The sequence below is a fragment of the Ranitomeya variabilis genome, chromosome 5, assembly GCF_051348905.1.
Source record: "Ranitomeya variabilis isolate aRanVar5 chromosome 5, aRanVar5.hap1, whole genome shotgun sequence".
Lineage (NCBI taxonomy): Eukaryota > Metazoa > Chordata > Amphibia > Anura > Dendrobatidae > Ranitomeya > Ranitomeya variabilis.
The window spans coordinates 123,183,865-123,210,868 of NC_135236.1; the positions used below are offsets into that span (position 1 = coordinate 123,183,865).

Sequence of the window (27,004 nt, forward strand, 5' to 3'; positions counted from 1 at the left end):
GCTGCAGCGTCGCTGTTTGATCGCTGGGGAGCTGTCACACAGACCGCTCTCCAGCGACCAACGATGCCGAGGTCCCCGGGTAACCAGGGTAAACATCGGGTTGCTAAGCGCAGGGCCGCGCTTAGTAACCCGATGTTTACCCTGGTTACCAGCGTAAAAGTAAAAAAAAACAAACAGTACATGCTCACCTGCTCGTCCTCCAGCGTCTGCTTCCTGACGCTGACTGAGCTCCGGCCCTAACAGCACGGCAGTGACGTCACCGCTGTGCTTTCACTTTCACTTTAGGGCCGGCGCTCAGTAAGTGTCAGGAAGCAGACGCCGGGGGACGCGCAGGTGAGCATGTACTGTTTGTTTTTTTTACTTTTACGCTGGTAACCAGGGTAAACATCGGGTTACTAAGCGCGGCCCTGCGCTTGGTAACCCGATGTTTACCCTGGTTACCAGTGTAAAACATCGCTGGTATCGTTGCTTTTGCTTTCAAACACGGCGATCGGACGACCAAATAAAGTTCTGGACTTTATTCAGCGACCAGCGACATCACAGCAGGATCCTGATCGCTGCTGCGTGTCAAACTAAACGATATCGCTAGCGAGGACGCTGCAACGTCACGGATCGCTAGCGATATCGTTACAAAGTCGTTTCGTGTGAAGGTACCTTAAGCCAAAATACCTGTCTTTAGCCAGGGAGGCGGGTCCTCACTCCCCAGCTTCAACCGCTACTCTGCCGTCACTCAAATCTTCAGTGGCTTTCGGCGCCGCCCCCTCCGCGCTTTTTTCTCTTTAAAGCCTGCGCTGTGTGTAAGCTCTGGCCGTGTGACGTCCCAGCCAGGCTTGCAGACTGCGCCTGTGCGGGCATTGCGGCCACCCACCTTGGGAATCCCAGCCCTGCAGTGTGTTATGCATTATGCACAGTGCGGGGCTAGGATTCCTGGGCATGCGCACTGCGTGTGTCAGCCTGTCACCCAGGTCCCCCGCCTTACAGCGTCTGTATACTGTATTGTACTGTACACTGTACTGTATACTGTATGAGGAGGCACGATCAGCTGAATACAGTCCTCAACCCGAAAAGGTCCCACAAGTTCATCTTTGATAATACCAGCCCATACCAGTACCCCACCTCCACCTTGCTGGCGTCTGAGTCGGAGTGGAGCTCTCTGCCCTTTACTGATCCAGCCTCTGGCCCATCAAGAGTCACTCTCATTTCATCAGTCCATAAAACCTTTGAAAAGTCAGTCTTAAGATATTTCTTGGCCCAGTCTTGATGTTTTATCTTATGTTTCTTGTTCAGAGGTGGTCGTTTTTCAGCCGTCCTTACCTTGGCCATGTCCCTGAGTATCGCACACCTTGTGCTTTTTGTTACTCCAGTAACGTTGCAGCTCTGAAATATGGCAAAACTGGTGGCAAATGGCATCTTGGCAGCTTCACGCTTGATTTTCCTCAATTCGTGGGCAGATATTTTGCGCCTTTTTTGCCCAGCGCTTCCTGCGACCCTGTTGGCTATTTGCCATGAAACGTTTGATTGTTCGGTGATCACGCTTCAAAAGTTTGGCAATTTCAAGACTGCTGCATCCCTCTGCAAGACATCTCACAATTTTGGACTTTTCAGAGCCCGTCAAATCTCTCTTCTGACCCATTTTGCCAAAGGAAAGAAAGTTGCCTAATAATTAAGCACACCTTATATAGAGTTTTGATGTCATTAGACAACACCCCTCCTCCTTACAGAGATGCAAATCACCTGATTTACTTATTTGGTAGTTGGCTCTCAAGCCTGAACAGCTTGGAGTAGGACAACATGTATAAAAAGCATCATGTGATCAAAATACAACTTGCACAATAATTCTGCACAGTGTACATATGTGTAAAATGTATATAATAAAATGTGTGTATGTATATTCAATGTTCCTCCAACAATAAGACGGTCTTATAATATTTTTTGCTCCAAAATATGGGTTAGGGCTGATTTCTTTTTTTTTTTTTTTTTTTTTTCTTTCCGCATGATTGGGGCTCTGGAGCCTCTATGCATCTCCTTGTTTCGTCAATGTGCACACACTTTTGCTCCATTCACTGACTATAGGATTGTCAGAGAAAGCACTGTGCTTTTTCCATCAGTCCCATTGGCAATGAATGGAGAAGTGGTTGAGTATGTGCGCCTCCTCCGCTCCATTCAAGACGGGGTGCAATCTCTGTATCGCTGGGGTCACTCGGCTACTTGTTTCTGTAAGCGGTAACCCTTGGTCAGTTTCCAGAGCAGATAACGTTACGCTACTGACGGAGCACGATTGTGGTGTGTTTACAGCCGTAATCTGCGCAGTCATGGCCGTGTGCCGTGCTTAATGTGCCGCAACTGGATGTACGCCATTGTCAGTAATCAGATTTTGTATGTTCCCATGTTGCCGCACATTTAACAAGCGCATTAATTTGTGAGCTGCAGCGCGGAGAATCCCCCAGCAGCCGATTAATCACGGCGCAGCACCCGCTGCATTGTGTAAATATTATCTGTGTGTTTTCTAGGAGAAGCTGCTGGCCAACGTGTCGCTCCAGATGGCAGACATCACTCGTCTGAAGGGTAAGAGATGCTTGTATGCCCTGGCACTGCCATATGAATGTCTGTCAGTTTAGTGTGGGTTTACAGGACAGACACTATTTCACTATGCCATCATCGAATGTTCACCACCTGCCTAGTCTCAGAATCACGCGGAAAGGTTCAGTAGGTGTCAGCAGGGACTCTTAGGACATATTACATAGTTATATAGGTTGAGAAAAGTCCTAGGTCCATCAAGTTCAACTTTGTCCACCAATTGTATATTTTGTCACTAATTCATATCAGCTGAAATAAAGCTAAAGTAAGGCTGACATTTCCGACAAAGTATTTGTTAGACCTCTAGAAACTGGGCAACGTATCCTACCTGGGATCAGCTGTAATCTGCACTGATCGGAGCAGCATAGGCTCCATTACCCAACAGCTCCCCCACAGGAGAAAGTGACGCATTACATGATGGTCATTACAGAGCGTGCCAAGCCGGTGTAAGGAGACTTGTAGGCCATGCATTCTCCTCTGGTAAATTACATATCCAAATAGCCTCTTTAGAGAGGAAGAGGACTAGAACTCTAGTGCTACCTACTAGATGTAGCAACCATAAAAGTCTTATGTCATGTGGCAAGGCTCGTTAAAGGGTCAATATTGACTTATGGAGGTGATCAGCCTGTGGCACTGCTGAGGAGTTATGGAAGCCCAGGATGCTTTGATAGCAGCCTTCAGCTCGTCTGCATTGTTGGGTCTGGTGTCTCTCATCTTCCTGTTGATAATACCTCAGATTCTCTATGGGATTAAGGTCAGGTGTGTTTGCTGGCCAATCAAGCACAGTGATACTGTTGTTTTTAAACCAGGTATTGGTGCTTTTGGCAGTGTGGACAGGTGCCGAGTCCTGCTGGAGAATGAAATTTCCATCTCCAAAAAGCTTGTAGGCAGAGGGAAGCATGAAGTGCTCTAAAATGTCCTGGCAGACGGCTGCGCTGACTTTGGTCTTGATAAAACAGTGGACCTACACCAGCAGATGACATGGCTCCCCAAACCATCACTGATTGTGGATACCTCACACTAGACTTTGAAAATCAAGGTCCCAGAGTCTGGAGGAAGAGTGGAGAGGCCACAATCCAAGCTGCTTGAGGTCTAGTGTGAAGTTTCCACAATCAGTGATGGTTTGGGGAGCCATGTCATCAGCTGGTGTAGGTCCACTGTGTTTTATCAAGACCAAAGTCAGCGCAGCCGTCTACCAGAAAATTTTTAGAGCGCTTCATGCTTCCCTCTGCCGACAAGCTTTTTGGAGATGGAAATTTCATTCTCCAGCAGGACTTGGCACCTGTCCACACTGCCAAAATTAATGACCCGTCCTGCTAACTGCTGTAATAGGAATATTGTGTCTTTCTACCACTCCCCGCTGTAATGTGGTCCTGCTCTTACAGAACAGTTACATGAGCATCGTCAAGAGTTTCTACGACAGGAGGATCAGCTGCACGAGTACAAGAACAATATCACCCAGCTGCAGAAGGCGCTGAAGGACGAGAGGTTGGCACGCGGCTTTTTCTGCAGCGGTCGCAGTTAGCTGGTGGTCCTGGGCATTAGCTGATCCACTCATTCTGTGATGTTCATATTAGTCAACAGTGCGCAAAGCAGCTGGCGGATCAGAAGCGCAAACACGAAGAGAGCGTCCAGAGACTGCAGCAGACGGACACAGACAAGGTGGGCGGACGGGGGGATAACTCCATGTAGACCCATGTATTCCTGTTACCTAAGGGGTCAATCCGTTCCACAATGACAAGTAGCCCCTCTATATACAGCTGATGATGACACGGGATCCTCAATCGGCGATGTCCCGGCTGACCCCGCTCCCGCACGTTCAGTCTCCTTTTCACAGTCTATTTAGACAATTGAGTACAAAACATGGTCGCGCTCCAACCATTTTGGCAAGTGTTATTTTCTGAAACAAAAAAGTTAAAAAAAAAGCCCCATTGGCCAATGTGAAAACTGCTACATTTTTTTTCTTTCATACAAATTGTGATATGTAAAAATATAACCCCTGATATAAATAATAGGTAATTTTATGATGATGGCTTCCCTTTAAACAAATTCTACTTGGGCTTTGTGCACAAAACATCGTTAACCTGATCTGGTTTTCCTATGTGATTCTGCGCCAGGAACAAGCTGACAGCCTTTTTTTTCTGAGACTTCTCCGCTGCTGTCACACTTTTTTTTTTTTTTTTCTCTGTACTTCAACTATAACTAGTGAAGAATGAACATGTTACTTCTTTTAAAAGGACAAAATGACTGTTCAAACCAAGTCCAGGCGCTCGATGCTTCACGGCGGGGCCGATCATTTCCATACACCTCCTCACCTGCTTGGATTCCATCTATTTCCACCCTTCTAGGGCTCTGTGAAGCCGTAGCTGTCAATCACAGAGGCAGAAAACAAGCAGGTGGGAAGGTGTGTATAAATGACTGGCTCTGCCTGTACTTGGTGTGAACAGTCATTCTGTGCTGTCAGTCCCTTTAACTGCTTCTGAACCCTGAAGGTGTGAACAGAGAAGACTGCGCATGTGTACAGCAATATGACTTTTGCATTGCTGTGCATTATGTTCACGGTGCTTTAAGATGGATTCCAGGCACAATTTGCTTGAAAAAAAGACGTCATCTTTACATACACTAACTTTGGATAAAATGTTAGAGCATTCTTTTAGTGGCTGAAATATTAGTAGCTAAATGTTTTCCATTGCAGCTATTATTAAAGAGGTTATCCACTACTATGACATTGATGACCTTGCAGCTCGACAAGTAAGTACTTCCGACTGGTGGCCGCCGACACCGAGCACGGCTGAGCAGCAGGAGTGCTGGGTGTCGGACCCCAGGCGATCAGACATTGATGACCTATCCCTTAGCATAGGTCACCAATGTAAAAGTAGTGGACCCCTCTTTAAGAAAGGTTTCCAATGAAGACCACCCCTGTTCTTTATATCGATTACATGATATGGATGTCATAAGACGTGGTGCTCTCCTCTGTAAGGGCAGGTTCACAGAACCACATTTTTGGTCTAAGTGCTGACCATGAAGAAACTCAGACCGATTTTATTCAATTGGGCAGTGCAGATGAGCAATTTTTATCACTGCCCAAATCTGTGTGTGCAAAAAAAAAAAAAAAAAAAATCACCATGCACGACTTTCTGCCATGTGTTGAATGAGACTCACCCATTGAAGTCTGTGTGCACCAAAACTAAATTGGTTATAACTAGTGATGAGCGAGTGTGCTCGTTACTCGGGTTTTCCGAGCATGCTCAGGTGTTATTCTCCGAGTATCTTGGGCGTGCTCGTAGATTGTTTGTGTCCCCACAGCTGCTAGACAGCCTGAACACATGCAGCGGTTGCCTGTTTGTTAGGGAATCCCCACATGTATTCAAGCTGTCTAGCAGCCGCAAATCATGCAGATCATGCAGCTGCGGGGACACAACATAATCTCCCCGAGGAAAACCCGAGTAACGAGCACACTCACTCATCACTAATTTTACAGATACATTGCAATTCTTTCACATGGGAAGCTGTAAATGGTCTTATAAAATATTGACTGCTGCTGAAAAATCTTATTGCACACAGATGACAAATGAGAAAAAAAATGATCCAAGTTTTCTGAATGGAACTGATAATTTTTTTTTTTGTACACATGTGAAATTAGCTGCGAGACATGCAGCCGCGGGGACCAGAACATATTCGAGCACATCGAAGGCACACGAGCATGGCCTGATAACGCCTTACCCCAGCATGTTCACTCATCACTAGTAGACACATAGATTTAAAGGGAATCTGTCACCCCAAAATCGTATATGAGCTGCGGCCACCGGCATCAGGGGCTTATCTACAGCATTCTGTATTGCATTCTGTAATGCTGTAGATAAGCCCCGATGTATCCTGAAAGATGAGAAATAAAGGTTATATTCTACTCACCCAGGGGCGGTCCGATCCGATGGGTGTTGCGGTCCGGTCCAGCGCCTACTATCTTCATCAGATGACATCCTCTTCTTGTCTTCACGCTGCGGCTCTGGCGCAGGCGTACTTTGTCTACCCTGTTGAGGGCAGAGCAAAGTACTGCAGCGTGCAGGCACCGGGAAAGGTCAGAGAGGCCCAGCGCCTGCGCACTGCAGTACTTTGCTCTGCCCTCAACAGGGCAGATAAAGTACACCTGCATTATTATTAGAATGCATTACAGAATGCTGTAGATAAGCCCCTGATGCCGGTGGCCGCAGCTCATATACGATTTTAGGGGTGACAGACTCCCTTTAAAAACTCACATTGCAGGTCAGGTTCTGTACAAATGTTGGAAATGTCTGGTGCGGATCCCCAGGAAGGGCTAGTTCATACATCTGCGGCATCTATTAACTTTTCTGCATAATTTCTATGTTTTTTTGTTTTTGTTTTGTTTTTTAAATCAGATAATTTTTAAATGAAAAACCTCTTCATTATATTTTTTCCTCTTTTGAAACTGAATAAAACACAATCACTAGAGAGAATAAAGTGAGCAATAAATGTATTTTATTAAGTGACCACTTTCCAAAAAGCGATAGATAAAAATAAAAAAAGGTGTTCTCCCCATTTATTTTCCTTGTCGGTTCATAATCACTTGGAGATTAGATGGAATATTTTCTGAAAACTTGTGAACGTGAACCGATCATACGTCAGCCCCATGGTGTAGACTAAACCTTGTATCCTTCCCTGTAGGAGGAGGCAGAGAAGTCGTCCAACAAGGCGGCAGCAGGTGACACCCCGGCTGAGAATAAGGCGCACACAATAGCCAGCGTAGCCAAAGAAGATCGTATGGAGGACCCTTCTAGTAACCGCCTACACTTTGACAGAGGTAAAATAACCTGCATAGTTCCTGATTTGCTTATATATGAGGGTTTATCACACCTCCATGTGGGCAGGAATCATTCTTTGCTTTGGTCGCTACTTTTATACTTTCTCCACAACATTTCTAGGTAGAATTTCTAGGCTCCCTGATATGTAATTGTAAAGTGTATGCCCACATAGTCTCTTCCATCTGGTCTGAGAAGGTGAAAAGGACATGGCCACGGTACTCGCGTGGCATCTGTGCCATCCAGAATACAGGGGCATCTGCATGGCTGATGTCAGCAGTGGGAGAGATTCATTGGGGGTACACTCTGAATAGTAAGGGCTAGAACACTGAGTAGTTTGCTGACCTTGCTGCGGACAAATTTATTCAGCCAATTACTTTGCATGGAGAATATAAGCTATACCCTTCATTGCTGAGTTTCCCATTTAAAGGACAATCTTCTCCTGTTAGAATGGTCCCCCATCAATAAAGTAATCCCAGTGTTCTGCCAGGAACCCTAGCAGATGTCATGTTTTGAGAAAACCGCCTGTGAGTGTTTAAAGAGTTTCTACACAGTTTGTAAGATATCCCAAATATATAGGAGCTTGCACAGCACCACCATTACACAGTTCCGCTCATTTCAGTGTGCTAGGTCCTTGTGAGTCTTTGTAGATGCTCTAGTTAAACTATCTCTCAATATACACCATGCATTAAAGGGATTGTCCATGTTTCGGATGACTGCAGACTTAGGAATACTCAGTGTGCACATACCATGCTGTTGGGATTCTCTGGTGGCCATGACGATAGCCGGCAAACTTCCTTCTACATTCTGACTATACGTGTTCAGCCTCGCTCAGTACAAGTGAATGAAGTGAGACCGAGCACTTCTAGTCAGCGCATGAACGCATATATGACGTTCACATACTTGCGGTCACATGTCCTTCTGCTCTCGCCGTCCGCACCAGAGAATCCTGACAGTGTCCAATGCACACACTGTGAGGACTCAGAAGTCTGCAAATCACTCTTTGATCCCAAACCTGGACAATCAATTTAAGAAATTATCTAATAAGGTAGCAAAAACTTGTCATTGGCGAACCCGAACAGTAAAGTTCGTCGTCCGTACCGAACACCTACTGTTCGGACACGGACACTGAACACAGACTTCATCAGGAAGTAGCTGCAAACACCGCTTCTGATCAACGGTGAAATCCTCCCCGCCAGTCAGAGCTGCGGTTCCCACGCTGTCAGAAGACCGCATGAGCGCTCAGCTGTGATCGGAAGTATAAAGTTTATCTCTGGTCACTGGTGTCAGCCGATGGGACTGCTGCTCCCATCATCCGACACCTGCTGCCGCTAACAATAGTGAGAGCAGGAGCGGCAGATGGGAGCATTCATTAGCAGTCGCCTGCGCTGTAAATAAATAATTAACCCCTTTCTGCCCTCGGATGGAATCAAACATCCGAGGGCAGAACCCCCGCTTTGGTGTGGGCTCCGGTGGTGAGCCCGCATCAAAGCTGGGACATGTCAGCTGTTTTGAACAGCTGACATGTGCCCGCAATAGGCGCGGGTGGAATCGCGATCTGCCCGCACCTATTAACTAGTTAGATGCCCCTGTCAAACTCTGACAGTGGCATTTAACAAGCGCTTCCGGCCATGTGGCCGGAAATGCACGCAACGGTGACCCCTGTCACGTGATCGGGGGTCATCGGCACGGCAGCATAACAACCAGAGGTCTGCTCGGGACCTCTATGGTTGTTGAGGCCGGATTGCTATGAGCGCCACCCAGTGGTTGGTGCTCATAGCAGTGGAGTAATTCTGCTACATAGGGGGGGGCGATCTGAGCATCGCCTCTATGTAGCAGAGCCGATCAAGTTGTGCCAGCTTCTAGCCTCCCATGGAGACTATTGAAGCATGCCAAAATAAAAAAAAATAAAAAAGTTTTTAAAAATATGAAAAAAAAAATAAAAATCAAACCTACACATATTTGGTATCGCCGCTTTCAGAATCGCCCGATCTATCAATAAAAAAAAAAAGGATTAACCTGATCGCTAAACAGAGTAGTGATTTAAAAAAAAAAAAAGTCAAAACGGCAGAATGATGTTTTTTTTTTTTTTTGGTCACCGCGACATTGCATTAAAATGCAATAACAGGCTCTCAAAAGATCGTATCTGCACCGAATTGGTATAATTAAAAACGTCAGCTCAGCGCGCAAAAAATAAGCCCTCACCTAACCCCAGATCATGAAAAATGATGCTACGTGTATCAGAAGATTGTTCAATTTTTTTTTTTTTTTTCGCAAACTTTGGAATTTTTTTTCAGCACTTAGATAAAAAAAGAACCTAGACATGTTTGGTGTCTATGAACTCGTAATGACCTGGAGAATCATAATGGCAGGACCGTTTTAGTATTTAGTGAACCTAGCAAAAAAGAGGCAAACAAAAATCAAGTGTGGGATTGCACTTTTTTGCAATTTCACCGCACTTGGATTTTTTTTTCCCATTTTCTAGTACAGGACATGCTAAAACTAATGATGTTGTTCAAAAGTACAACTCATTCCGCCAAAAATAAGCCCTCACATGGCCATATTGATGGAAAAATTAAAAAGTTATGGCTCTGGGAAGAAGGGGATCGAAAAACGAAAACGCAAAACCAAAAAAACCTGGGGTCGTGAAGGGGTTAAAAAAAAAAAAAAAAAAGCCCGGCATGTGTTCCCCTGTATTTTTGATAACCAGCCAGGCAAAACTCACAGCTGGGGGCTGCAACCCTCAGCTGTCAGCTTCAGCAAGGCTGGTTATAAAAAAAATAGAGGGGTCCCCAGGCTGTTTTTTTTTTTTTTTTTTATTGTTTAAATAAATAAAAAAACGATGTGGGGTCCCCCCCATTTTTAACAACCAGTCCTCCTAAAACAGTCAGCTGGGGGCTGGTATTCTCAGGCTGGTAAGGGGCCATGGATATTGCCCCCCCCCCCCAACATAAAAATAGCAGTTATCAGATGCGCCAATTCAGGCACTTTGCCTAGCTGTTTCAACTTGCCCTGTAGCGGTGGCAAGTGGGGTTCATATTTGTGGGGTTGATGTCACCTTTGTATTGTTAATTGTGGATAGGTGTCTTATAGACAATACAATAGGTGTATTGTCTGTAAGACACCTATCCATTACTAATCCTATAGTTGTATGGTATATAAAGACTCAGCCAGAATACAGTCCTTTATTTGAAATATAAACAAAACACAGTTTTACTTTTTTATTTTAAAATAACAGACACAGTTATACTCACCTAACGCCTGATTCCACTGAATCCCTCATCTCCTGTAATAAAACGAAAATAAAAAACAACAATATCCCTCACCTTTTCGTTCGTTCTGTCCATGCTGTAATTCATGTCTGGGGGAGAAATAGTTTTCAACCTGTACGGTGCCAAGATGCAACTGTCCAGGCTGAGAACCACTGGTGAATGAGCTGCTGCTAGTGCAGCCTCAGTGACCGGCGGTGACGTCATGGAGATTACCTCTGGTCACTGAGGCTGAGTTCCCAGCTGGGCTGAACTGCCGTGACCTCGGTGAGATCCCCTCTGGCACCATGAGAGTTTTTCTGGTACCCGAACCCAAACTTTTTGTAACTGTTCGGCTGAACCCGAACATCCAGGTATCCGCCCACCTTTAATTTTGACTATGAATGTTGTACCGTAGATGCTGCCAAAGCAGGAGGGGATGCAGGAATGCCAGAAATAGAAGACAGTGAGCCAGCGAAACCAGACGCAGTCCCCACCGGTGAGTCTAAGGAGAACAAAATGGGGGTTGATGTTTCCATCTGTTCTCCTCTTTGCAGTCACTTATTCATTCATGTCCTTTATGTAGCAGAGAAGAAAGTAGAGTTTGGTGTGCTGGCAAATCAAATTGGGGAGTCTGACAGACAACCTTCATTGCAACCGGACGCTATTGCAAAAGACCAAGGTAGGGATTTGCGTGGGCCATGACACCCGTGACATGTGTGGCCACGTTTCACATCGAAAACCCCATAGTCGTTCATACGTTACATGGTCGTACCTATATCTTATCTGCAATTACCTTTTTTTTTTTTTTTTTTTTTTTGTTTTTTTTTTAAATTAAATGGCGTTTGTAGAAAAACTGGGATAATTGGGGTGAAAGCGTAGTTGATTTCAGATTTTAGGCTTTGTGTGGAGGAAGACGAGAACTTGTAAGTAATTCCCGAGGGGGAGAAATCCAATAATCTGGTAATGTCTCTCAGCTCTGTATTCTTATTGCAGGACTGCTGAAAGACCTGGCCACTCTTCTGACAAGTCTGCTCTAGTAGAAACGTGTATTTCCCATACAATCATTATTCTGGATCCTCACATCTATCTGTTATTATTGTGCCATTCCCGTTATTCCTCCTGAAAATGTGAGAATACATTGACAGCTTGGTGTAACTATTCTCATTGTAAGGGGATATTGTAACAACCAGTCTCTCTACATTTCCAGGAGGAATAAGGGAGTAGACATACTCGGAAATCTAAGGCCATGTTCACACTTTGCGGGTTTTACCGCTGAACCGCAGCGTTTCTGCAGCTGCGGGTCCGCAGCAGTTTCCATTGCATTTACATTTACATGTAAATCCTATGGAATCCGCTGTGCACATGCTGCGGGAAAAACCGCGCAGAAACGCAGCGGTTTACAACCCGCAGTATGTCACTTCTTTGTGCAAAATCGCTGCGATTCTGCACACATAGGAAAGCATTGATCCGCTAACTTCCCGCATGGGGCTGTGCCCACGATGCGGGAAGTAAGCGGATAATGTGCGGGTGGTACCCGGGGTGGAGGAGAGGAGACTCTCCTCCAGGCCCTGGGAACCATATTAGTTTAAAAAAAAAAAAAAGAATTAAAATAAAAAATGATGCTATACTCACCTCTCAGCGCTGCACCCGGCCGTCCCCGGTCTCAGTTGCTGTGCGAACAGGACCTGCGGTGACGTCGCGGTCACATGACCGTGATGACGCCGCGGTCACATGACCGTGACGTCACAAATGTCCTTCTCGGCACAGCATCTTTGGAACCAGATCGCCGCGTGCAGCACCGAGGAGATCGCGACGTCAGAGGGTGAGTATAAACCATTTTTTATTATTTTTAACATTACTATTGATGCTGCATATGCAGCATCAATAGTATAGGAGTAAACCCGCAGCGGAAACTGGAAGACAAACCGCGATAAATCTGCAGGGATAACCGCAGCGGTTTTGCCCTGAAGATTTATCAAATCCGCTGCGGGAGAACCCGCAGAGCACACCGTAAAGTGTGCACATATCCTAAAGCAAGCTGATGCAGAATTGTAACTAATTATTTATATCAAGTCCAGAGAACTGTCCGCTCCTTGTGAAATCACTGCAGGTTTCCTATGGCACACCTATCTGGGGCACAAGGGGCATGGTTGTAATTGGTGTTTTCACTTCTGCCATAGCTAAGTATCTTCCTCCTGGCGCCAATAAGGATTCTGTGTCCCCCATCGAAGACAACGCTGTGCACTTGGTCCAGCAACCTCCGAAGCCAATCCTCAAAGAGCCGAAGTCCATGATATTCCCCAATATTAAGCAGAGTGAGTATATCATGACTTCCGTAGGAAATCCTCATGTGATCACTACAATCCAGCCATCTATAACAAAGGACAGCAATAGTGTTTAATGAAACGTAAAAAATAAATGATGATAATTGCGATCACTGTCATCTGTAATGTATGCTATTCATTGTGTTTTTATTTGTTATTCTTCAGCATTGTCATCTCCTATAGTAGAAATGTAAAATATCGGCTTCATCAGACAGAGGGAGACCTAACAAGTTGTGGCAGAGGGATGTGCTGCCATCCTGTGGTCTGTGCTGGTATTACAACGAATGTTTATACATAGTTAGGCTACTTTCACACACAGCATATTTGCTGCGTATTTTTAAGCGCGCGTATTTTGCTGCTGCTTTACCTGCGTTTTTTTAAAAAGGGAAAAAACGCAGCTGCTTTCACACACTGCGTTTTTTGCTGTGTTTTTTGCAGCTGCGTTTTTTTCAGCATTGTGTCAGTGAGACAATCAGCTGATCTGCCAGACGCTGGAAGCCGCGGAGGGGACCGGACGCCTCATCCATCCATGGGATAGGTGAGCATCCATTTTTTTTGCTTTCTGTATGTAGTGCAGACATGCTGCCACTACATACAGTGCACGGGGGACACACACGGCACACGCACGGGGGGCACACACACGGGGGATACTTACCGTCTCGATCAGCAGCCCCACGTTTATGCTGCTTCACTGGGGGGCGGGGGCTTCCCTCTTCCTGTCCAACGTCACGTCCGGTCCTGGGTGTCAACCCCTCAGTACAAAGACGCCGACACCCAGGACAAAGGCGCTGTGTGTGGACGGTAATATGGGGCTCTATGGGGATACCCACACACGCCGCTGCGTAAAGAATTGACATGTCAATTCTTTTTACGCCGACGTGTTTGCAGACAAAAGCGCCGCGTTTTTTTGCGGTGTGTCTGAACGGCAAAGTGAATTTCTCATTCACTTTGCCGGCAGACGAAAATGACATTGCGCATTTTTGAAAAGCGCCCGCAAAATAGCGCTCAAAAATGCGCTATGTCTGAAAGTAGCCTTACATAGTTATTAAGGTTGAAGGAAGACTTTAAGTCCATCTAGTTCAACCCATAGCCTAACCTAACATGCCCTAACATGTTGATCCAGAGGAAGGCAAAAAAAACCCATGTGGCAAAGAGTAACTCCACCATGGGGAAAAAAATTCCTTCCCGACTCCACATACGGCAATCAGACTAGTTCCCTGGATCAACGCCTTATCAAGGAATCTAGTGTATATACCCTGTAACATTATACTTTTCCAGAAAGGCATCCAGTCCCCTCTTAAATTTAATTAATGAATCACTCATTACAACATCATACGGCAGAGAGTTCCATAGTCTCACTGCTCTTACAGTAAAGAATCCGCGTCTGTTATTATGCTTAACCCCTTAACGACCGCCGATACGCCTTTTAACGGCGGCCGCTAAGGGTACTTAAACCACAGCGCCGTTAATTAACGGCGCTGTGGAAAAAGTGAATAGCGCCCCCCAGAGTCGGATTTTCTCTGGGGTCTCGGTTGCCGAGGGTAGCCGAGACCCCAGAGAACATGATTCGGGGGGTTTTTACCGACCCCCGAGTTGCGATCGCCGGTAATTAACCGTTTACCGGCGGTCGCAACAAAAAAAAAAAAAAACGCGATTTGCCGTTTAATTTCTCTGTCCTCCGATGTGATCGCACATCGGAGGACAGAGAAATGTGGTCCCCGATGGCCCCCAATAGCCCCCCAATACTTACCTACCTCCCCCGGTGCTCCTCGTGTCTCCCCATGGGCGCCGCCATCTTTTTTCCGGGAAAAAATGGCGGGCGCACGCGCAGTGCGCCCGCCGCCCGGCACCCGGATGTTCTTTGGGGTCTCGGCTGCCGGGGGTAGCCGAGACCCCAAAGAACATGATCGGGGTCGATTTGCACCGACCCCTGCTTTGCGATCGCCGGTAATTAACAGTTTACCGGCGACCGCAAAAAAAAAAAAAAAAAAAAAGCGATCAGTTATTTCTCTGTCCTCTGATGTGATCGCACATCAGAGGACAGAGAAATAGGGGGATTCGGGGACCCTATCATACTCACCTGGGGTCCCTGGGTCCTCTTCTGTCTTCTCCTGCCAGCCGGCTTTTTCATCATGGCGGGCGCATGCGCAGTGCGCCCGCCATCTGCTGCCATCTGCCGGCCGGCAGGAGAAGACAAGTTGGGGCTAAAATTAGGGTTAGGGTTAGGGTTAGAGTTAGGGTTAGGGTTGGGGCTAAATTTAGGGTTAGGGTTAGGCTACTTTCACACTAGCGTTTTTTGGCTTCCGTCGCAATGCGTAGTTGGAGAAAAAACGCATCCTGCAAAAGTGCTTGCAGGATGCGTTTTTTCTCCATTGGCTTGCATTAGCGACGCATTGCGACGGATTGCCACATGTCGCATCCGTCGTGCGACGGATGCGTCGTGCTTCGGCGGACCGTCGACACAAAAAAAACTACATGTAACTTTTTTGTGCGACGTGTCCCACATATTTCAGTGCCACGTATTTAAGTGACACGTGCCACGTATCAAAGTGCCACGTGCCACATCTTTCAGTGCCACGTGCCACGTATTTAAGAGACACGTGCCACATATTTCAGTGCCACGTGCCACGTATTTAAGTGACACGTGCCACGTATCAAAGTGCCACGTGCCACATATTTCAGTGCCACGTATCAAAGTGCCACGTGCCACGTATCAAAGTGCCACGTGCCACGTATCAAAGTGCCACGTGCCACATCTTTCAGTGCCACGTGCCACGTATTTAAGAGACACGTGCCACGTATCAAAGTGCCACGTGCCACATATTTCAGTGCCACGTGCCACGTATTTAAGTGACACGTGCCACGTATCAAAGTGCCACATATCACGTATTTCAGTGCCACGTATTTAAGTGACACGTATCACTTATAAGTGCCACGTGTCACGTATTTAATTGCCACATATTTAAGTGCCACGTATCAAGATTTTCCATGGAGAACAGACACATCCAGAGATATGTCTGCTCTCCACGGCTGCAGCAACACACTGACAGGAGCCATAGTTCCTGTCGGTGTGTCACTGCGCATGCGCGAGCGAGTTTACCGGCGGTCATTGACCCCGGCACTCTCGCTTAACGGCAGTGCTGCGTGGGAAAGTTCAACGCAGCTGTACTGCTGTTAACCGAGACGCCGGAGTCATTGAACTCCGGAACAGTACGCGATACACTGCTAGGAGCTTCGCTCCTGGCAGTGTATCGCCGGAGAGCAGCCGATCAGCGTGGGACACTCGTTTTATGGATTCTGCGGACAGGGAGTATGAATTTGGTTTATTATTTTTGGATTTTTTCCTGGAGGATCGAGGGCTTCGCCTACAAGTGTGCTGTTGGTGAGTATATACTCTGTGTTATATGTTGTATGTACTGTGTGTCATGTATGTGTATTGTGTGTAGGTGTTTTGTGTAACTTTACAATTGTGCTAAGTCGCCGGACACAGGGACAACTCTCCCATCCTAATACCGGATGGGAGTAGTAGTCCCATACGGCGACTTAGCACAATGGTGGCACTAGCGTCGCATGGGGACACACACACACACACACACGCACACACACGCACACACACGCACACACACGCACACACACACTCACACACACACAGAAGGACTCCATGCTGCTTCACTGGGGGGCGGGGGCTTCCCTCTTCCTGTCCGACGTCACGTCCGGTCCTGGGTGTCAACCCCTCCGTACAAAGACGCCGACACCCAGGACAAAGGCGCTGTGTGTGGAAGGTAATATGGGGCCCTAGGGGGATACGCAGACACGCCGCTGCGTAAAGAATTGACATGTCAATTCTTTTTACGCCGGCGTGTTTGCAGACAAAAGCGCCGCGTTTTTTTGCGGTGTGTCTGAACGGCAAAGTGAATTTCTCATTCACTTTGCCGGCAGACGAAAATGACATTGCGCATTTTTGAAAAGCGCCCGCAAAATAGCGCTCAAAAATGCGCTATGTCTGAAAGTAGCCTAAGGCTTCTTTCACACTTGCGTCGGTACGGGGCGGTCGCAATGCGTCGGCCCGATGTACCGACGCACGTTGTGAAAATTGTGCACAACGTGGGCAGCGGATGCAGTTTTTCAACGCATCCGCTGCCCAGTCTATGTCCTGGGGAGGAGGGGGCAGAGTTACGGCCACGCATCCGCGGAAATGGCGGACGCGACGTACAAAAAAAGGTTACATTGAACTTTTTTTGTGACGACGGGGGCTAAAGTTATGGTTAGGGTTGGGGCTAAAGTTAGGGTTGGGGCTAAAGTTAGGGTTAGAGTTGGGATTAGGGTTAGGGTTTGGATTAGGGTTGGGATTAGTGTTACGTTTGGGATTAGGGTTGGGATTAGGGTTAGGGTTGGGATTAGGGTTAGGGGTGTGTTGGATTTAGGGTTTTGATTAGGGTTATGGTTAGGGTTGAGATTAGGGCTGTTTTGGGGTTAGGGTTGTGATTATCGTTAGGGTTGTGATTAGGATTATGGATCGGGTTGAGATTAGGGTTAGGGCTGTGTTGGGGTTAGGGTTGGAGTTAGAATTGGGGGGTTTCCACTGTTTAGGTACATCAGGGGGTCTCCAAACACGACAGCCAATTTTGCGCTAAAAAAGTCAAATGGTACTCCCTCCCTTCTGAGCTCTGCCGTGCGCCCAAACAGTGGTTTACCCCCACATATGGGGCATCAGCGTACTCGGGATAAATTGGACAACAACTTTTGGGGTCCAATTTCTCCTGTTACCCTTGTGAAAATAAAAACTTGGGGGCTAAAAATCTTTTTTGTTGGAAAAAAATATATTTTTTTATTTTCACTACTCTGCATTATAAATTTCTGTGAAGCACTTGAGCTTTCAAAGTTCTCACCACATATCTAGATAAGTTCCTTAGGGGGTCTAGTTTCCAAAATTTGGTCACTTGTGGGGGTTTCTACTGTTTAGGTACATTAGGGGTCTGCAAACGCAACATAACGCCCGCAGACAATTCTATCAAAGTCTGCATTGCAAAATGGCGCTCCTTCCCTTCCGAGCTCTGCCGTGCGCCCAAACAGTGGTTTACCCCCACATATGGGGTACCAGCATACTCAGGACAAATTGGACAACAACTTTTGGGGTCCAATTTCTCTTGTTACCCTTGTGAAAATAAAAATTTGGAGGCAAAAAGATCATTTTTGTAGAAAAAATGCGATTTTTTTATTTTCACGGCTCTACGTTATAAACTTCTGTGAAGCACCTGGGGGTTTAAAGTGCTCACCACACATCTAGATAAGTTCCTTAAGGGGTCTAGTTTCCAAAATGGTGTCATATGTGGGGGGTCTCTACTGTTTAGGCACATCAGCGGCTCTCCAAACGTGACATGGCGTCCGATCTCAATTCCAGCCAATTCTACATTGAAAAAGTAAAACGACACTCCTTCTCTTCCAAGCTCTGCGGTGCGCCCAAACAGTGGTTTACCCCCATATATGGGGTATCGACGTACTCAGGAGAAATTGCACAACAACTTTTGTGGTCTAATTTCTCCTGTTACCCTTGTGAAAATAAAAATTTGGGGGCAAAAAGATCATTTTTGTAGAAAAAATGAGATTTTTTTATTTTCACGGCTCTACGTTATAAACTTCTGTGAAGCACTTGGGGGTTCAAAGTGCTCACCACACATCTAGATAAGTTCCTTGGGGGGTCTAGTTTCCAAAATGGTATCACTTGTGGGGGGTTTCCACTGTTTAGGCACATCAGGGACTCTCCAAACGCGACATGGCATCCGATCTCAATTCCAGCCAATTCTGCATTGAAAAAGTCAAACGGTGCTCCTTCACTTCCAAGCTCTGCGGTGCGCCCAAACAGTGGTTTACCTCCACATATGGGGTATCGACGTACTCAGGAGAAATTGCACAACAACTTTTGTGGTCTAATTTCTCCTGTTACCCTTGTGAAAATAAAAATTTGGGGGCAAAAAGATCATTTTTGTAGAAAAAATGAGATTTTTTATTTTCACGGCTCTACGTTATAAACTTCTGTGAAGCACTTGGGGGTTCAAAGTGCTCACCACACATCTAGATAAGTTCCTTGGGGGGTCTAGTTTCCAAAATGGTATCACTTGTGGGGGGTTTCCACTGTTTAGGCACATCAGGGACTCTCCAAACGCGACATGGCATCCGATCTCAATTCCAGCCAATTCTGCATTGAAAAAGTCAAACGGTGCTCCTTCACTTCCAAGCTCTGCGGTGCGCCCAAACAGTGGTTTACCTCCACATATGGGGTATCGGCGTACTCAGGAAAAATTGCACAACAAAATTTGTGGTTAAATTTCTGTTTTTACACTTGTGAAAATTAAAAAAAATGGTTCTGAAGTAAAATGTTTGCAAAAAAAAGTAAAATGTTAATTTTTTTCTTCCACATTGTTTTAGTTCCTGTGAAGTACGTAAAGGGTTAATAAACTTCTTGAATGTGGTTTTGAGCAGCTTGAGGGGTGCAGTTTTTAGAATGGTGTCACACTTGGTTATTTTCTATCATATAGACCCCTCAAAATCACTTCAAAGGTGATGTGGTCCCTAAAAAAAACATGGTGTTGTAAAAATGAGAAATTGCTGGTCAACTTTTAACCCTTATAACTCCCTAACAAAAAAAAAAATTGTTTCCAAAATTGTGCTGATGTAAAGTAGACATGTGAGAAATGTTATTTATTAACTATTTTTTGTGACATATCTCTCTGATTTAAGGGCATAAAAATACAAAGTTTGAAAATTGCAAAATTTTAAAAATTTTCGCCATATTTCCATTTTTTTCATAAATAATCGCAAGTAATATCGAAGAAATTTTACCACTAACTTGAAGTACAACATGTCACGAAAAAACAATCTCAGAATCAGCGGGATCCGATAAAGCGTTCCAGAGTTATAACCTCATAAAGTGACACTGGTCAGAATTGTAAAAATTGGCTCGGTCATTAAGTACCAAATTGGCTCTGTCACTAAGGGGTTAAACCTTCTTCCCTCCAGACGTAGAGGATGCCCCCTTGTCCCTGTCTCAGGTCTATGATTAAAAAGATCATCAGAAAGGTCTTTGTACTGTCCCCTCATATATTTATACATTAAAATAAGATCACCCCTTAGTCTTCGTTTTTCCAAACTAAATAGCCCCAAGTGTAATAACCTATCTTGGTATTGCAGGCCCCCCAGTCCTCTAATAACCTTGGTCGCTCTTCTCTGCACCCGCTCCAGTTCAGCTATGTCTTTCTTATACACCGGAGACCAGAACTGTGCACAGTATTCTAAGTGTGGTCGAACTAGTGACTTGTATAGAGGTAAAATTATGTTCTCCTCATGAGCATCTATGCCTCTTTTAATACATCCCATTATTTTATTTGCCTTTGTAGCAGCTGCCTGACACTGGCCACTGAATATGAGTTTGTCATCCACCCATATACCCAGGTCTTTTTCATTGACGGTTTTGCCCAGAGTTTTAGAATTAAGCACATAGTTATACATCTTATTACTTCTACCCAAGTGCATGACCTTACATTTATCCCCATTAAAGCTCATTTGCCATTTATCAGCCCAAGCTTCTAGTTTACATAAATCATCCTGTAATATAAAATTGTCCTCCCCTGTATTGATTACCCTGCAGAGTTTAGTGTCATCTGCAAATATTGAAATTCTACTCTGAATGCCCCCTACAAGGTCATTAATAAATATGTTAAAAAGAAGAGGGCCCAATACTGACCCCTGTGGTACCCCACTGCTAACCGCAACCCAGTCCGAGTGTGCTCCATTAATAACCACCCTTTGTTTCCTATCCCTGAGCCAGCTCTCAACCCACTTACACATATTTTCTCCTATCCCCATTACTCTCATTTTATGTAACAACCTTTTGTGTGGCACCGTATCAAAAGCTTTGGAAAAGTCCATATACACTACGTCCACTGGGTTCCCTTGGTCCAGTCCGGAACAGAGATTTCTTTATTTTTCTCACTTATATAGCACTGAGTATTGCAGATGCAGCAGTGACATGTCTGCACCTTTGTAAAGGAGAATGTATTGCTGGCACCTCCCTCTGTAATTCAACTTCTACCTGTATTGCTGAACATCGGACAACTATAGGGATATGGTTGCACACCAAACAGGGATAATCAATCAAATAATGTCCAAAAAAGAAGAAAAAAGGTGACACTCACCATCCAAATTAAAACACTCCTTTATTCAATCCATTAACCCCTTCATGACCCAGCCTATTTTTACCTTAATGACCTGGCCATTTTTTGCAATTCTGACCAGTGTCCCTTTATGAGGTAATAACTCAGGAACGCTTCAACGGATCCTAGCGATTCTGAGATTGTTTTTTCGTGACATATTGGGCTTCATGTTAGTGGTAAATTTAGGTCGATAATTTCTGAGTTTATTTGTGAAAAAAACGGAAATTTGGCGAAAATTTTGAAAATTTTGCAATTTTTACATTTTGAATTTTTATTCTGTTAAACCAGAGAGTTATGTGACACAAAATAGTTAATAACATTTCCCACATATCTACTTTACATCAGCATAATTTTGGAAACAAATTTTTTTTTTGCTAGGAAGTTATAAGGGTTAAAATTTGACCAGTGATTTTTCATTTTTACAACAAAATTTACAAAACCATTTTTTTTAGGGACCACCTCACATTTGAAGTCAGTTTGAGGGTTCTATATGGCTGAAAATACCCAAAAGTGACACCATTCTAAAAACTGCACCCCTCAAGGTGCTCAAAACCACATTCAAGAAGTTTATTAACCCTTCAGGTGTTTCACAGCAGCAGAAGCAACATGGAAGGAATAAATTAACATTTAACTTTTTAGTCACAAAAATGATCTTTTCGCAACAATTTTTTTATTTTCCCAAGGGTAAAAGGAGAAACTGGACCAAGAACGTTGTTGTCCAATTTGTCCTGAGTACGCCGATACCTCACATGTGGGGGTAAACCACTGTTTGGGCACATGGTAAGGCTCGGAAGGGAAGGAGCGCCATTTGACTTTTTGAATGGAAAATTAGCTCCATCGCTAGCGGACACCATGTCAGGTTTGGAGAGCCCCTGTGTGCCTAAACATTGGAGCTCCCCCACAAGTGACCCCATTTTGGAAACTAGACCCCCCAAGGAACTTATCTAGAAGCATAGTGAGCACTTTAAACCCTCAGGTGCTTCACAAATTGATCCGTAAAAATGAAAAAGTACTTTTTTTTCACACAAAATTTATTTTAGCCTCAATTTTTTCATTTTCACATGGGCAACAGGAAAAAATGGATCCTAAAATTTGTTGGGCAATTTCTCCTGAGTACGCCGATACCTCATATGTTGGGGGTAAACCACTGTTTGGGTGCACGGCAAGGCTCGGAAGGGAAGGCACGCCATTTGGCTTTTTGAATGGGAAATTAGCTTCAATCATTAGCGGACACCATGTCGTGTTTGGAGAGCCCCTGTGTGCCTAAACATTGGAGCTCCCGCACAAGTGACCCCATTTTGGAAACTAGACCTCCCAAGGAACTAATCTAGATTCATAGTGAGCACTTTGAACCCCCAAGTGCTTCACAGAAGTTTATAACGCAGAGCCGTGAAAATAAAAAATAATTTTTCTTTTCTCAAAAAATATTTTTTAGCCCACAATTTTTTATTTTCCCAAGGGTAACAGGAGAAATTGGACCCCAAAAGTTGTTGTCCAGTTTCTCCTGAGTACGCTGATACCCCATATGTGGGGGTAAACCACTGTTTTGGCACACGTCGGAGTTTGGAAGGGAAGTAGTGACGTTTTGAAATGCAGACTTTGATGGAATGCTCTGCGGGCGTCACGTTGCATTTGCAGAGCCCCTGATGTGCCTAAACAGTAGGAACTCCCCACAAGTGACCCCACTTTGGAAACTAGACCCCCCAAGGAACTTATCTAGATGTGTGGTGAGCACGTTCAACCCCCAAGTGCTTCACAGAAGTTTACAACGCAGAGCCGTGAAAATAAAAAATCATTTTTCTGTCCTCAAAAAAGATGTTTTAGCAAGCAATTTTTTATTTTCACAAAGGTAGCAGGAGAAATTGGACCCCAATATTTGTTGCCCAGTTTGTTGTGAGTACGCTGGTACCCCATATGTGGGGGTAAACCACTGTTTGGGCGCACGTCAGGGCTCGGAAGGGAAGTAGTGACATTTGAAATGCAGACTTTGATGGAATGGTCTGCGGGTGTCACGTTGCATTTGCAGAGCCCCTGATGTGCCTAAACAGTAGAAACACCCCACAAGTGACCCCATTTTGGAAACTATACCCCCCCAAGGAACTTATCTAGATGTGTGGTGAGCACAGGGGTAAACCACTGTTTGGGCGCACGTCGGGGCTTGGAAGGGAGGGAGCACCATTTGACTTTTTGAAAGCAAGATTGGCTGGAATCAATGGCGGTGCCATGTTGCGTTTGGAGACCCCTGATGTGCCCAAACAGTGGAAACCCCTCAATTCTAACTTCAACACTAACCCCAACACACCCCTAACCCTAATCCCAACTGTAGCCCTAACCCTAATCACAACCCTAACCCCAACACACCCAAATCCCAACCCTAACCACAACTGTAACCCCAACACACTCCTAACCCTATCCGTAACCCTAACCACAAGCCTAATCTTAACCCTAATTCCAACCCTAGCCTTAATTCCAACCCTAACTCTAATTCCAACCCTAACCCTAAGGCTATGTGCCCACGTTGCGGATTCGTGTGAGATTTTTCCGCACGATTTTTGAAAAATCTGCAGGTAAAAGGCACTGCGTTTTACCTGCAGATTTACAGCGGATTTCCAGTGTTTTTTTTGTGCGAATTTCACCTGCGGATTCCTATTGAGGAACCGGTGTAAAACGCTGCGGAAACCACACAAAGAATTGACATGCTGCGGAAAATACAACGCAGCGTTTCCGCACGGAATTTTCCGCACCATGGACACAGCGGATTTGGTTTTCCATAGGTGTACATGGTACTGTAAACCTGATGGAAAACTGCTACGAATTCGCAGCAGCCAATCCGCTGCGGATCCGCGGCCAATCCGCTGCGGATCCGCAGCCAAATCCGCACTGTGTGCACATGCCCTACCCCTAGTTCTAACCCTAGTTCTAACCCTAGTTCTAACCCTAGTTCTAACCCTAGTTCTAACCCTAGTTCTAACCCTAGTTCTAACCCTAGTTCTAACCCTAGTTCTAACCCTAGTTCTAACCCTAGTTCTAACCCTAGTTCTAACCCTAGTTCTAACCCTAGTTCTAACCCTAACCCTAGTGGAAAAAGAAAAAAAATATATTTTCTTTTTTTATTATTGTCCCTACCTATGGGGGTGATAAAGGGGGGGGGGGGGGGTCATTTACTATTTTTTTTATTTTGATCACTGTGAGGTTTTATCACAGTGATCAAAATGTACTTGTAACGAATCTGCCGGCTGGCAGATTCGGCGGGCGCACTGAGCATGCGCCCGCCATTTTGGAAGATGGCGGAGCCCAGCGAGGAGACGTACGGACACCAGGAGGATCGGTAAGTATGAAGGGGTGGTGGGGGGGTGGATCGGAGCACAGGGGGGGTGATCGGAGCACGGGGGGTGGATCTGAGCAAGGAGGGAGCGGACAGGAGGACGGGGGAGCGGGCAGGCGGACGGAGGGGACCGGACCCCATAACGGAGGACTGGGGGGGCGATCGGTGGGTGTGTGTGGGGGGGGGGGGGCAGATCAGGTTTTCCAGCCATGGCCGATGATATTGCAGCATCGGCCATGGCTGGATTGTAATATTTCACCAGTTTTTTAGGTGAAATATTACAAATCGCTCTGATTGGCAGTTTCACTTTCAACAGCCAATCAGAGCGATTGTAGCCACGGGGGGGTGAAGCCACCCCCCCTGGGCTGAAGCACCACTCCCCCTGTGTCTGCAGATCGGGTGAAATTGGAGTTAACCCTTTCACCCGATCTGCAGGGACGCGATCATTCCATGACGCCACATAGGCGTCATGGGTCGGATTGGCACGGGTTTTCATGACGCCTACGTGGCGTCATGGGTCGGGAAGGGGTTAAAATGGATACAGCGGGGAGAGGTGGATGCCTTCCGTGGACGGCGGCTGTTTAACGGGAACCTGTCACCCCCAAAATCAAAGGGGAGCGAAGCCCACCGGCATCAGGGGCTTATCTCCAGCATTCTGGAATGCTGTAGATAAGCCCCCGATGTATCCTGAAAGATGAGAAAAAGAGGTTAGATTATACTCACCCAGGGGCGATTCGATCGGATGGGCGTCTCGGTCCGCTCCGGGGCCTCCCATCTTCATTCCATGACGTCCTCTTCTGGTCTTCACGCTGCGGCTCCGGCGTACTTTGTCTGTCCTGTTGAGGGCAGAGCCAAGTACTGCAGTGCACAGGGGCCGGGCCTCGCTGACCTTTCTCGGCGGCTGAGCAGTGCAGTACTTTGCTCTGCCCTCAACAGGACAGACAAAGCACGCCGGAGCCGGATTTTCACACTTAGACGTGTACCCATGAGCTCCTCTCCCTAATGCTCTCAATATTCATTGAAAAACAGAGAAGCAGAAGAGAAGCTCGCTGTCACAGGACCACAAGTATGAAAGTCACATATGAGTGAAGTGTCCATGTGACGACTACTGGAACCTGCAGAGCTGAATCCTGACATCGCAGCTTCTGATTTCTCACAACTAATTCACTGCACACTTTTAGGATTCTCCCTGGCCAGTGGACGGTCATGTCAGCACAAGCATGTGATTTGTATACTTCTGACCACATTCTGACTAGACGTGCCCGGCGTCGTCAGTTCATTTTCATTGAGTGAGGCCACACATGTCTAGTCAGCACGTGACCGCATGTATGTAAATCGCCAGCACGAGAGAATCCTGACAGCGTGCAGTGCGCACTGTGAGAAGTCAGAAGTCTGCAGTCACAAAGAATGACTGCAGACTCATCACAAACCTGGACATCCCCTTTAATGCTCCCAACATAAATAAAAACATGAGTTAGTCAGTATCACAAATAACATTTACATCCAGGTACCTTATAGATGACGTCGTCTCTACAGCTGTTCTCCTTCTTTTCTTCATCTTGCCCAGACCCCATGATGAGTTTTCTCATCCACAGCTCGTCTCTGCAGACTTCCATCTTCTCCGTTCTTTTGCAGAAAATCTCCACATGATGCCCTTAAAGATACAAGTGTCATTATAATGCTCCTGAATAAAAAATTGCCCCTAGCTATACTGTCTGCACAAAATATGACCCCCACACTGTCCCTTTTATGGTACATGCTCTTCACACTGACCTCTCTTTTCCATACCAGTCCCCTCTTCACACTGTCCTCTCACACTGTGTCCCCCCTAGAGTACAGTATAAATACTGGGCCCTATATCATCACACTCCCCCTCCTTGATACACTGTCCCCTCCTGGCTGTGCCCTTACACTGTCCCCCCATGCCACGCCGCCACGACTGTTTCTATTCTGTACCCACTCACTTTTCTCCCCTCATACTGTCTCCTCACACTATTCCCCTCCTTCCTCATACTGTCTCCGCTCACATCCCTCCTGTTCACCATACTGTCTCCTCATATATTTCCCCCCTCACTTTCTATACTGCCTGCTCACCTGACTCCCCATACTGTGTCTGCACACATCCCATCACCCTCACTCACCGTACTCTGTACACATACATTTTTTACATCAGTACTCATACTGTGTCCACATACATTCCCCCGTTCGCTCCCCATACTGTCTGCACCCATCCCCATACTGTTTCCTCAGACATGCCCCCCATTCCCCAGTACTGTTTCCTCATACATCCCCCCCATTCTCCCATACTGTTTTCTCGTATATGCCCCCATACTGTTTCCTCATACATGCCCCCCATTCCCCTGTACTGTTTCCACACCTCCCCCTTTGCTCTTCATTTCGTGTCCTCAAAACTCCCACACACATTAAATCCCCCCCCATCCCCACTCAAATTCCCCACACAATAAATCTCCCCATCCCCACTCAAATTCCCCACACAATA

At 45.9% G+C, this 27,004-nt stretch overlaps 1 protein-coding gene across 3 annotated transcripts in view; it reads left to right on the forward strand.

Moving 5' to 3' along the window:
• Positions 1 to 27,004, forward strand: part of GOLM2 (golgi membrane protein 2) — a 62,044-nt gene that overhangs the window by 21,045 nt on the left and 13,995 nt on the right. For 2 of the 3 annotated variants that reach the window (XM_077263189.1, XM_077263191.1), the window contains exons 2-8: positions 2,511 to 2,565; positions 3,963 to 4,065; positions 4,155 to 4,239; positions 7,261 to 7,396; positions 11,061 to 11,141; positions 11,229 to 11,324; positions 12,826 to 12,960. In XM_077263189.1, the coding sequence (XP_077119304.1) occupies positions 2,511 to 2,565; positions 3,963 to 4,065; positions 4,155 to 4,239; positions 7,261 to 7,396; positions 11,061 to 11,141; positions 11,229 to 11,324; positions 12,826 to 12,960 (691 nt within the window). The remainder of the gene's footprint in view (positions 1 to 2,510; positions 2,566 to 3,962; positions 4,066 to 4,154; positions 4,240 to 7,260; positions 7,397 to 11,060; positions 11,142 to 11,228; positions 11,325 to 12,825; positions 12,961 to 27,004) is intronic. The other variant, XM_077263190.1, reaches the window with a different exon arrangement.